This window comes from Pterocles gutturalis, unplaced genomic scaffold (genome assembly GCF_000699245.1).
Source record: "Pterocles gutturalis isolate BGI_N339 unplaced genomic scaffold, ASM69924v1 Scaffold35674, whole genome shotgun sequence".
In the NCBI taxonomy this organism is placed as follows: domain Eukaryota; kingdom Metazoa; phylum Chordata; class Aves; order Pterocliformes; family Pteroclidae; genus Pterocles; species Pterocles gutturalis.
Window position 1 is genome coordinate 1 of NW_010129339.1, and position 13,493 is coordinate 13,493.

At 35.6% G+C, this 13,493-nt stretch overlaps 1 protein-coding gene across 1 annotated transcript; it reads right to left on the reverse strand.

The window, feature by feature from the left end:
* Positions 1-1,632: 1,632 nt before the first annotated feature.
* ANXA10 (annexin A10) lies at positions 1,633-12,574 on the reverse strand (the record flags this gene model as incomplete). Its single annotated transcript, XM_010079918.1, has 9 exons — positions 1,633-1,701; positions 2,521-2,643; positions 4,707-4,765; positions 5,425-5,520; positions 6,755-6,848; positions 7,001-7,054; positions 9,824-9,903; positions 10,537-10,627; positions 12,461-12,574. Coding segments are annotated over 9 exons (780 nt in total), but the record flags the coding sequence as incomplete, so codon positions are not given.
* Positions 12,575-13,493: the final 919 nt, after the last annotated feature.

The following is a 13,493-nucleotide window of genomic DNA, read 5'->3' on the forward strand; positions in this document are numbered from 1 at the left end:
CATGTTGTGAGGCGCTCTCGGTGCAGTTCGCGCTCTGCGGGTTGTGGGCGGCCCTCGGGTATTAGGTACTTCTAACTACCGCTGCAAAATCAGTATAACTTCGGACTTTGTTAACGCTGAGAAATTGAGGTAGTGCTTATCTCATTCTCATTTGCGTTCGTAGTTTATTTTTCCTCCCAGAGCCATTCCTTCCAAAGTTCTGGCTTAATAATTACATTGCCCACCTGAAATGCTTTGAAATGTGTCAAGCCCGAGGGACTCAACTGAAATTTTAAGCTTCTTGTAAATCAGTAGATTTGTAACATAAAGCCAGTATTTGCAAAATGAAGGTACACTGAGGAGAGTGTTGTTTTCACAAACTGAGAAGGAACAGGTGCAAGGAGCATAAAGGTAACCACACATTTTAGTGTTTTTCTAGTAGTGCTTTATTCCGTCATACTGAGCTGTACCTGCAGGAAGTGCCTACTTAAAAAAACAAATGGAATGGCTCTCTCAAGGTGGAAACTTTGTAGCTGCAGGAGGAAAAGGACAGTTACTTTAGGATATTTACTGCACAGTGACTATGACCACATTTTCCTTTACTTATCACAGTTCACACAAGAGACTGACAGGACGTACAAATACACGGGCTGGAAAGTCTGATAGGTGGGCTGCACTGAGTAGACTCTGGATATTTAAAAGTAGTGTCATGTTTTCATGTGGGATGAGGAGTCGAGGACTGGCTCTGCCGCCTTTCCTTGTTGCGGTACAAATTGTCACCCGATGTCACTGTGTTTGCTGGTATTCTGGGGAGTGCTGCATCCTTCAGCCCCGTTTGGAGGTGCAGTGTTACTGCTAGGTCAACACCTGAATTATACCGGCTGGGGCATCCTGGAAATACTTTGGTGCCCTGAACGTTGATATGCAGTTAATGATTAGAATGAGAGAAGTGCAAATGGAATTTCAGAGTTTAATCCTCTGGAACTTCTCCACTCAAAGCAACCTGATGCTTCACCTTCCAGGAGTTTTCAGCATGTGGCACTAAATCAAGAGTGGTTTGGGATACTGGGTTCTAATTTCTTCTTTTTTTTTTTTTTTTTTTTTTTTCAAATGGATAAAGAGAAATGCCATTAAGTATATGGGCTAAATGAAAGAGAATACAGAAGCACTCTTTGGTGAGTGACTGATAATAGACTGGGGCAGATGGTTACTTTGATAGTAACTAAAACAATAATGTTCAAGAGCATAAAATATGAGGTATAAGAAGCGGAAAAGAAAAAATGATTAAAGAAAGAAATAATGCTGATAAATGTAAATAAAGTGAAATGTTTGTTCTCTCCTATTGCCTGATGTTTGGGATGTTGCAAGACTAAATGATAAACGTATGCTTACATGGAGTTATTTTACTATTTGCTTCATTAAGTTACATTAATCATGAAAACAAAAATATTAATTAGAACTAGGGATAAAACTGTGTTCCTATCAACATTTTTTTCCTGTCTCAAGAAAGAATTAATATTAGCAAACGTATAGCACTGATTTTTCTGTTCTTTTATTTAGACTAGGGATCTCTTACAGTTAGTGTATTGTGTATAGCTTCAATTTCTATTCAATGTAGATTTTTACAGCCTTGAAAGTTTATAATCTTCTTCCTTAATAATCTTCAGCATCACCGGCACAGATAGCAAGTAAAGCACTCTCATAGTGCCCTGAAGCAAAATGCTGCAAGAAAAAAAAATCAACATTTCTGTGACTATACGTTTTCTTAATTTTTCTTCTCTTGGTGTGTGACAAGGACGCTACTGATGTTGTAAGGTTTTGTAAAATATTACAGTGTTTTCATGAGGATTCTAGACCAAGTTTTTTTTAAATTCCACATACCTGGGGTTTTAATTGCTTGGGCACCTAGAAACAATCTGCCTTTGAAAGGTTGGATCAAACCTGTTTAATACTTCTCAAGTATAATACAAAAAAAAATCATGAGCAGTTTCTTACAGGTACTGCACATCTTACAGTTGGATTATAGCAACATAGAAAAGGTAAAATTGTCTTAGCAAGAGTAATTTTTTTACAATTAAACAGTGTCAGAATTTTGTTTTAAGGTACAGAGCAAGAGTACCAGAGGAATAGCTTTTCTGAAGGTCTAAGCACAAGGATAAAACCAGATTTTTATCTCAGTTTTGCACAAAAGTGTTATCAGCCTAACGTCACAGGACAGTGTGAAGGAAGATGGTATCAATTAGTGTAGAATCTGTTCATGCAAACTATTCCTCAGCATACACTGTCCTGTCCTGCTTATATCCTCCTCTTGCTATTGGGGAGGGACAAAATCACACAGAATGAGAGACAGTTGAGCATCCATTGCTCACTTACTGAAGTCGGCCTGAGGCACTGAAAAGATATGCTATTGTTTTTATACTTTTTTTTTTTTTTAAACCAAGTGATTGAATGGAGATTAACTCTGTGTATTTTTCTGGTAGGGCTTGGCACAGTCCGTGTGATGCCAGTGCTGAATATAGGCGAAAGTGTGTAAAAACTTACTTTAATGTCATGAAAGAGTGATTTCCCGTATCTCTCTTTGTATCGCTGTCGAATATTCATCAAGTCAATCTCACTCCTGGCAATGAGAATCCTTATAACTGTTTTGTTGTGAAATCCCAAGTCCTAAAAAGAAAATAAGATGAGAGGAAACTTGGCAGCTGGACAAGATGTGTTTGCCTCTCTGTATATGCTCATAATAGTGTTTAATAGATAAGCCAATTAATTAGGCTACCCATAGAGATATCCTAGATTTTAAAGGAGTCTAAGCATTCAAAGGTTTTATCCCATGGAGTTTTTGCGTGCTTGAATAATAGAATTCATGTTACTGAATAACAGAGATTCCACACATATCAGTGTTTTAACCTTGCACTGAAACTTTTAAAAAGAAAAACCTGATGAACTTTTGTCAGTAGTCTTAGGTATTTGGTCTGTAGGTAGCTGTGAGTTCATTAAAACTAAACTGAAGCCAATAACCTCTTTTACAACAACTGCTGCCGAATGTGAATTCGGTGAGATTTTTAATCATTTATTTAGAATTTACAAAGCTTGTGTTCTATTTTAAGTGTTTCTAAATAAATTTTCGTACTGTAATTGTGTGGAGAATGGGGACATCCAGTGGCAATAAAAGTAATCAGATTTGTGGGGGATGACGACTGATGACCAATTTAGATTGCTTAAAGCTAAATAGTAATTTTATTGACTAGCCATTGGCGTTGAAATCTTGTTCTCAAAAAAACCAAGTAAGGAGATATGTTAAAAAGCTGCATGTAGAGAATTTGATATATGTTTGATGGCTAGGTTAAAGTCTTTCTTATAAACCATTATGGACTATGCTTTGAAGCATTAGAATCCTGGGTGGGTTTTATTATATTGTATTATAAATGGACGTACAAAAAGCTTTTGGTATATTCTGGACATTACTTTGCTGCAAAAACAGATACTATTTTAAATTTTGCCTTTCTTTTGAGAATTATCTCTGTTCATTGAAACACTTTGCAAAGACAGAGTAAAATACTAATTGAAACAAAATGCAAATGTTTATTCTTGATAATTAAAAACTTTTTACTGCATCATATACATCATCTGAATATAATATAGAATAAAACTATCTGTGATATTTCCTAAAAATAAAAATGAGGTTTTAACTTGAAAAGCTGTTCTGGTACAGGACCTTGAGAACATAACTTTTCCTGATAGCTGGTAATTCCTAGTACTTCTGGCAAACTTGTTTCATGTTGTGTGCCAGAATCCTGTTTTGACCACTCAGACAAAATACTGCTTCTGCCTCTCAGACCTCAGGGTTTTCCTTGGTTCTTTGCTCCCACTGTTGCTGGTTTAGCTGAAACAGGGGAGACCAGTAGTGGCAGCATCTGGAAGAGGATACTGGGGCCCTGCTGAAGGGTTGCTGAATAGTTTAGTTCAGTGGTTCTGGCTTAAATCTGATCTTTGCCATTCCCGCTCTAAGATGATACTTCACATTTTACCCTTGGCTGGCTTTTATGACCATCTGCTAAAGATTACACTTACAAGATTAAGCTTAAAAGATTATACCTTTTTTTTTGTGTGTGTGTGTGTAACATAATGCCTTATTATTTTCACTAATGAATGAAACCAAAAGAAAATATCTTCAGTGACCTCTAGCAGGGAGAATTTGTAGGTGTTTCTGTGCATTTATTTACCTGCATTTCTTCTTGACACTCTTTTGTTTTAGTATGTTAGCACTTACACACAAAGATAAAAGAATCTTCTTATATATATTGAGTCCCACAAGAAAATATGACCATTTGGTTTTATGTAACACTAATTTATGATTTTTTAGTGATACTTATTAAAGCTCTAGAGAAAAGATTTGCATAGTAAGAGAAGTGCACATTGAGTTCTGCACAGCAGGGGGAGATACAATCCATAGAAAATAAAGGTTTTCAATTAAAAAAAAAATGACAAAGTCACCAGACAGATACTGTTTTAAGAAATCTAAGTATTTAACCTTTTTCAATTACTGTTACATTCTAACTGTTGCTTAGGCAATACTGCTTTGAAACTTAGGTACCAACAGTTTTAAAATATGCAATGCCACCTTAAAGATTGAATGGGATGATTTGTAAGTACTTTTTTAAGAATAATCAAGCAAACAAAAAACCAGGGAAGCTACTTTTCATGATATGTAAGGAAGGAAGACTACTTACATGAATTGCATTATGAAGCCTGTAAGCAAAGTAGGAAGGTTTGTCACGAACACAGAGAACTAGGAGAGAAGAGTTACGACAGGTAAATATAAGATTATTATAAAATAATTTCTGTTCACTTTGGGCTCTTTGAAATATAAAGCTGGGTAGTGCTGTCCATGACTCAGCTTAAAATTAAGCTACCAGTTTTCACAAATGTAACTATATTTATAATTTTAAAAGTCTGGTACTAATTTTGGGTGGGTACTAATTGCTGTTGCATCGAAGGACTTATTACACATCAGTGAATATGCTCACATAACATTTTTGTAGAAATATTATTATCCTTATTCTATAAATGGAAGACAAAGGCACATAAAGCTTGGAACTTGTTTGTATAACACTGAAATCCTGAAAACTTTGACAGTTGTTTAGTATGTGTAGAATCAGTTGGTAATGCAGTTGTCATTGATCGCACAAAAGTTATCACATAAAGAACAGATACTACTTTTGCTCAGTCAGACTCTAGTGGTGCATATATACATTTTTAGATTTACACAGATGTGGAAACGTAGTTCAAATATTATTTTTTAATTATCTCTGAAAATTTGATCACACAATATAGGAGAGTAAAGTGGATAAGAATGTCAGAAGAATAGTATTCTTGATGCATCAGAGATACCATACTAGACATTTATTAAGAGATTACTGCTAGTATAAAGTAATATTTTTAACTTACCTATTGCAACCAGTAACTCTTGAAAGTATCCATCATAACATTCATTAATGGCATCTATTATGTCTTGCCCAGCAATATTTTGGAACTCCTGGAAAACTTGGGGGAAAAAAAAAGAAATCTTCTAGTTCATTAATAAAGATCAACTTGCCTTTTTTTTCCCCCTGCTTCCTCCCAGTACTATAGCTTTTGAGTTTATTTTTTTCCCTATTTATTCTCAATGTTTCATTATGTTTATATCCCCCAGGTAAGGCAATCTAAACAAGTAGCCTGAAAACTGGCTTCGAGGACATTCTCTCTCTGGGTTCTCCAGTATAAAGTAAAAAATAAATGCACGCTAAAGCCTCTGTTGCAGTGGAAGCTTTAATAAATTCTCTATCTAGCAACCTCTGTTTATGAAACTTGGAAGAATGTCATGTCATTAAGACATGAGGCAGAGCTCTCAAATCTCTGTTGCAGAAAGAGAGTAGAGCATAAGCAGGTATGTTACATTATGATAATCCTATCATCACCAGCCTTACAGAAGTCATGATAAAAGAATTAATTTGTTGATCCATGACAGCAAAGTAGTTCTAAGCTACTGTCAGAAGTTGGTGTAAGAAATACAGCTGGCTGCACAGTGATAAACTTGTCACCAAACAGCCTGTTTTTCCACTGCAGAGCAAAAGACTTCTCAAACTTGTCACCAAACAGATACATCAGGTTTATTTTCTACAGTGGAAGAGCTGGATTATCTCACATAATTTTCTTGCAATCTGTAATTATGTCTTATTGTCTATGTTAAATAAAAATGTCCTTTTACATTTCTGTGTGTATGTTCATTACGAGAGGGTGAATGTGGACCCTGAAGTGCTCCCATCAAAAACTTCTTTGAAACTTTGAGGGAAAAGCTTCAACCCAGCAATGTGTGGTCACTTACGAACATTTGCTGAAAATACTCCAACTGCTTCCCCCAAGGTGTTTCCACTCATAGCAAGGGAATACTGAAGAAAATAGGTGAGAAGAATGTGCCTTATCCTGTTGTGTTGTGTGTAAACTCGGTGCAGCCATAGCCTATGCCTTTGGTCCTGCATTCTCCTGCCTGTTGTTAGGCATCCTGCTGTTCATCTGTTCTATCTACAGCTGTCTGTAGTCACCAGGCAGAGCTCAGTTTTGCATTACTTCCAAAATCCCATTAACATCAGTGGGAGTCTGAAAGCTGCAACAGTTCTCACTTAGGTTTCGGACTAATACCCTGCTACACACTGAGCTTCTTATATGGAAACCATGGTTTTATTAGCAGTCAGATTTTTCCTTTCCACTCTGTGTTCAGACAGCTGAACAACTGAATTACCCATCCACAACTGCTGGTAACTCCTGTTGCAGAGAATCATTTGCAGCATGTTTTTGTGTTCGCCTGTTTTCTGCTGACATGCTTCCCATAGAATCTAATATACCAGAAAAAGAAAAAAAAAAAGCAAAAGATTTTAAGTAAGTCCTAAATCACTTTTCAACATTTGTATCTGTTTTTTTGGTTTTTTTTTTTTTTTAATTTTTTTATTTTTTTATGTTTGAGGAGCTCACAGCTGGCTATATTTACCATTGCATCTTGCGCAGCTGTAGAAGGATCTGCATATCCTTCCATCCTTGTTCCCTGGGGAAAAAAAAAATAAAAAAATACATTTTCTTCAAAAGTTAACTCCTAAGAGACTGTAGGAATATGAAGTTGTCTCTATATGAAGCTACATTTAATTTATTGAGGTAACACCTAGGGGCTTTTAGGTTGGATCAGGGTATTCAATGACTGAATTTGCAACTGTAGAAAATATCTTCAAGTTGTCATGTTATGTCTTCATTTCTTCTAAGTATAGGAACTCTGGAATTTTAAATAAGCTTTTACCTTATCACTACCATCCCACTACCATTTTCAGTATTATGGATGTTACACTGCCTACTATAATATGTAACTATGAGGGGAAAACAAGGATGAGAGCAACATTTGCCATTCACTGGTTATTTCTTATCAATATGCATATTACCAGAAGAATCTTTTCTCAATTTTCTTCTCCCTGCACAAACCATAGGAGCAAGAACATCAAATAACGGAGATTTTACTTGCTTATAGTCATTGTCTAAAATTAAGATTCAAGACTAGGAAATTGTTTGACAACTTTGATACATAAACCACAGAAGAATACTTCTAGTTTTCCCATAAGTTTAGTAGCTCTTCAGTGATACAAATCAAGCTGATATACTTTAGTAAACATGCTATGATCTGAATTATATAGTTGTTAGAAAAAGAGAAAAGCACACAACTTTTGGAATTGCTTTTTAACCATAATCATCTTGTAAGGATACAAATCAGCCCTGGTTGCAGAACTCTTAACAATCTCAAGCTGCATGTAATCACTGCTTTAATGACATGTGTTTGAAGCAATTTACTTTAGTTTAAAATTTACAGTCATTTTACCCTATATGTGAAAGGGAAGATTAAAATTATGTATTGGCTGTCAACTCATAGAATAACTGATTTGTAGTTCTTCCCTGTTAAAAATGTTAATTTATATTTTAATTAAATTGTAAGAATTTCACACAGTAAAGAGTGGAATTCCTAGTAACAAGATAAATTACTTGAAGGAAATTATGCTGGAGTGACTGCATACAGTTACATACACAAGAAAACATAGGAAAAATGACAGACAAGTGCACAATAAAATAAGTTAAACAGTAATCTACATGAGTCAAAAGCCCACTTTCCATGGTAACATTTAACAGTGACTGCTCTTGGCATAGTTTTGCGGGAGAATCCCACAATATATATGATTATTTTTTATAGTGTAGAAAATTATCATATTTCAATTAATATTTAAAAAAAGAAAATTGGAATAAAAAACTTCTGTTTGTCTCATGCTAGAATATTAGTAATCCTGAATTTGTAGCTCAGTTAATTTAGGAAGGGGTAACTATTCCAGACCTATAACTTCTAATCTGCCTCAGTGTAGGCATGAAAACCATAAATACCACACTACAGCAATTGAATAGTTTGATCTCCATACGTGAAGCACATTGACTTCTATCTGCAGTCAGATGCGTGTGTCATGAGTCCCAACAGAAATCAAAGCAAAGGCTTTCTGAAAAAAACACATTAAAGGATGTACTGGAAATGTTGCTATGGAATAATCTTCTGTAAGTCACATGGTACTAGAACTAGAAAAGATTTTAATGAAATATCACTGGCTTTCAATATAAGGCCATATCTGAACATGGATGATTCAACTAACAATCTCTGGTGTAACTTAGTAAGGAATTTCCTGCAACTATTCTTTATCTTGAGAAAAATAGGAGTTACATCTTGTTAGCTAAGAGGTTGCTAATTTCAAGTCTCTTTATGAATATCTGTGGTTTAAAAAAATAAGGACTAATAATTTAGTCTGAAATAATTTATTTTAAATTTGTTCTTCTGACAAGTAAATTGTGTCTCATGGTTTTAATAAAGGTGAGATGTGAGGCTGCTTAACCTATAGCTCATCATTTTTTAAGCAAGGAAGAATTTTCATTATTATAGGGAAAAAATATCCAACATTAGAAAAAGTGTTTCCTGTTTATAACTTCTACATTTGAAACATCTGCTTTTTATCTCTGTACCTCAGTGAAGCCTACTGCCATTTCAAATCTTACTAAGAAACATTTTTCCTCAGACACACATATATAAAAATGCAAATACACCTTATGTATGCTGGCATCTCCTGACAGTCCTTTTGTCAGTATTTGTTACTCTGGTTTACAAAAGATTTTTAAGATAATGAGCACAGTGACTGCAATGGGAAGGGGAACTCATGATCTGACAAGGATGACCAACTTTGTCACATAAAACTGCAAACTAGTAAAACTGCAAAAGTTGATGTGGGGTAGTGACAACTTGTTTGCCTGTATGCAAACATACTGTGATTTAGCACGTGTGGTAGCAGAAAGAACACAATGTTTGAACCAGAGAACTATTTCATACTTTCTTTCATAATCAAATATGGATGTATCTCCATTTTTACATAATGCCTAGGCTGAATTATAAACCATATATTCTAAAAACTGAGAAAACCGAGCTTTAAAAATGAAAATCTCATTTGTACTTGCAAGTAGACTCCTTCTGAGATGAGACAGATATTGAGCAGAAGGTCAGCGTTGAATATCCAGGGACTTAATAAAATAGTCTGTTGACCTGTGTCCCCATCTGAAAGCCAAAGTCAAAGTAGATGAAGGAATTCAAGTTCCCCTCCTCTTCTGCTCTTCACCCTCACTTGTTCAAAAGTATAGCCCTATGGAACTAGCTTTACCCACAGTCACCTTAAAATTTAAGACTTCTCAAATAATATCAAAAGTTATGAATTTTCAGAAATGTAAGTCATACTACTTGCTTTTACAGTACCTGAGCAAGGTTCATGAGTGTATCTCTGAAGTGACCTGAAGTCTCAGAATCAATATCTTGTTGAAGATCATTATTATATTCTAGGTTAAAACAAAGATGAACATGCTCTGAATAGTATTAGTGAAGATTAGCAAACAAAGGATAAATAAATAGGGTGCCAATACATGTCCATTTTCTGTGGTGGTTATTCCACAGTAACCTGTGAAGGTTCTCCACAGACTTAGCCATGGGGCTGGACGATCTGCCTGGGCCATGCTGGGGGGTTCTGCCCTGCTGGGGGACCTCAGCTGCTGCCCCAGTTCGCCTGTCCACCCACCCACCTACTGCTGCTGCTGCTGGGTGGCGGTGGGATCCTTGGAAATGTCCCATCAAGGTGGGTGAGTGGAGTGTCCAGCCCGAGTAAGCACTTTTTGAAGGAAAACACCTTATGTACTTTTTTTGAATAAAGTGTGCAAAAGTTTCTGAAAATCCCTAAATGTGGCTGCCACGTATTTCAAATGTCATAGGCAGCGATACATCTCAAAAATACTATGACATATCTTCAACTTCAAACATTTTGTCTCCGCCTTTTGTATATAGTTATGGGAGAGGAAGGGGAAGGGAACCAGTTAGTATTGAGAACTGATTTTTGTAGTTCAGTTCTTTCATGAGTGCTAATAATATCCAGAGCACGTATAGTACAATTGCTACTGTGCACTTGTGAAAAACGTTACGCATTAAGTAGGCTTCTTTCATCTGGAAGATCTCCATATTTGATCTTGAAGCTAATATGTCTATTAGACAGTTTTCTTCTGTATCTACTCCCTGTGTGGAAAAAAGTAAATATGAAAAGATGTTGTTAGTAGAAACCACAACTTTTAGAAGAAAGCAATGCTGTGCTTATCAGAAGTAAAAAAAAAAAAGAATAGCAGTCTCTGCTGGAGCAATGCAGCGTGTACTTTTGCATAGTCTACCTGTTTAAATAGAAAATTAGTTTAAATTACAGTAGAATGCTGTATTGCAAATATATTCCCACTTAATCTGAATTTTAGCATGTACATTAACAAGTGGGTAATGAAGCAAGGCTACTGTTGATCAGAAACATAATGGGAAGAATGTTAAAGCTTTGGTAAAAATTTAGGATTTGCTGAAAGAAATGAGATTAAAATATTAGGCATATATCCCTAGCAAGTGTTCAGACATTGTGAAGTAGATATGAGATATGAGCACAAGTATTATGTGGTCCTTCTATATATATATATTTTTTTTTAAATTTATTTAGGAATGTTATGGTCTGTAATGTCTACCATAGAACTTGTTGTTTAAGGGAATCATCATGGCCATGAATGCAAATCACTGTATTTTCCCAAGGGTTTTGAATTTATTTTATAAACTTAAATTGACATAAGATATACTGTATATGTTGCTTTTAATATACACATATATAGTGTTGGTGAGTATTCTGCATTTAGGATAATGGGAGAACAGGACATTGAGCCTGAGCCTGGAGACACATATGGCCTGGTTTTCACTTTGGCCAACTGAATCCAGATCAAGATAGAATACTATAAGAAAGTTTACCTTTGAGACACATTTAGAAAAAAAACCCCAAACCTTTGACAATCTTGTCAATTTTAATAAAAGTCATGCTTCTAGTGCTACCAATGATATTTCACAATCACTTTAATGCCAACTGTAATTGAAAATGTATCAGTAGTTGAAAAAAATGCATTGGTTTATGTGTCTGAAGGACAGTAAAAACCAGTGGGTTTTTTGAGGGGATTCTCAAAATATGTAAGATAGATCACCTTGCTCAGAGTCGTATAGTCTGTGTCTTCCTTGTGAGAGTGGACAGTAGCAAATAGTTATGGAAAGAAAAGGAAAAGAGTGTTGAGCTCTGATATGCCTTCCCATCTTCAGGGAACTGGAAATATAGAAATTCCTGAGAAGGAATTTGCCAAGGATTATTATTTTCAATAGCCAACCGCAGACATGTTTTCTAAGAATTTGTTGAAGTCCTTTATGAACTGATTTGTGCTTTTGGCCTCCACAATGCCCTTTGGGAATGAACTTCACCATTTAATTACATGACCTTTAAAAAAGTATTTTTGTTTGTTTCAAGACTTCTGTTGTTCAAGGAGCACAGGCTAAGATCCTGGTAAGAATAGGTAGTATTTTCTTCAAAATGTGCAGTTAGTTTGAGTGGAGTGATCATTGCTTTTTCATAGGGCAGTTTGTAAGTGTTTATATAAAGACATGTTCTGCTAAAGAAGCATTGGTCTTTTCAGAAGTGGAGGCTTAGTGCGTGGCACTGGCTGTTCAAATGAATTTTGTTCACAAGGTATATAAGTACTTGTAGGATCAGGGCCTTACATTTCCCTGTGTAAATATTTCTTCATTTAATGAGTTTACCATGTTTGTTATATCAGTTGTATTTGTTATGTGACTAGGATATGCTGTTTTTAGCATACCAATGAATAAACTTCATATAGCATTCTATTTCTGATGACCTAGAGTACTACATAGTAGTACACTATTCCAGTGTAGTAACTTCCAGCAGTTTATCAACCATTTAAATGTCAAAAAAATCAGTTTAACATATGTTCAGTACTGTAACTAGTGACTGTGACTCTAAGCAATTCTGAATTAGACAAGTACCTTCAAGGCATGCCAGAGCTCATGGGCATCATAGGAGGCAGGTGGATACATCAAGCCAACCATGACTTCTTTGAAGTGATGAGAGAGATTCTCTTTTAAGTCTGCCATCAGATCCTTGAAAAGCAAAACAAAATGCATAGACAGGATTATTTCTGTAGTCACAGTTTATGAAGACAGCTTAAAAAAATGTATTAGTGGTTTTCTCTGTAAATGAATAAAGGTAAACTGTTGAAGATTAAATCTGGCTAAAATTAAGTGAGAAAAATATCCTTTTTAAATAGTATTTGCTTCTGATAGTATGGGTGAGATGACAGTAGACACACAAGTGAGTAGACCACATAGGATTGCTGATTTTTGGTTCATTAGAATACAGAAGAAAATTCAGCGGTTTAAGTGCAACTACTACTTAAAGGCTTGGAAACCTGAATACCATGGCAGAGGATCTGCAGCTTCCTTTGGCATATACCTTGTGAGAATCTGGGAGCTAAGCACCTTTGGAAGTCCAATCCCATAGAACACAGGTGATTTCTTCTGCTTTTATCAGTGTTATTCACTCTATTAAAAAATGGATTAAAAAAATCATCCATATTGTTCCTAGTACATTAAAATATCTGCTTTAGATTACTGGAAGGTTATGTGCTTCAATTTAGGTGTATATTACGTTCAAACTGCATTCACTACTTCTGACAGATGCTGGATTAATAGAAAGGAACCCCACCTCTTCCCTCACATGTGTCTCAGTACTGGATTGCCATGTAGCTCATTAAGGGCTGAGAGTTTCTTCCCCATGCTCCCCTTTCCCAGTAGCATCCTTCGGAACACTGTGAATGCCAAAAGCTTGTTAATTATACTAATGATTAAGAGGATACTTGTGCACTCATTTTTTAATGTTTTCATTTCTGTATAGCACTGGGCAGCTGTCAGATATGTCCTGACCTCAGTCTGAATTTAAAGGACTACCAGAAATTATTGCCATGGTACAAACTGTTCTTTTTTCTGTGATGCATCTTTCTGGGGCCTGTACTTTGATTTT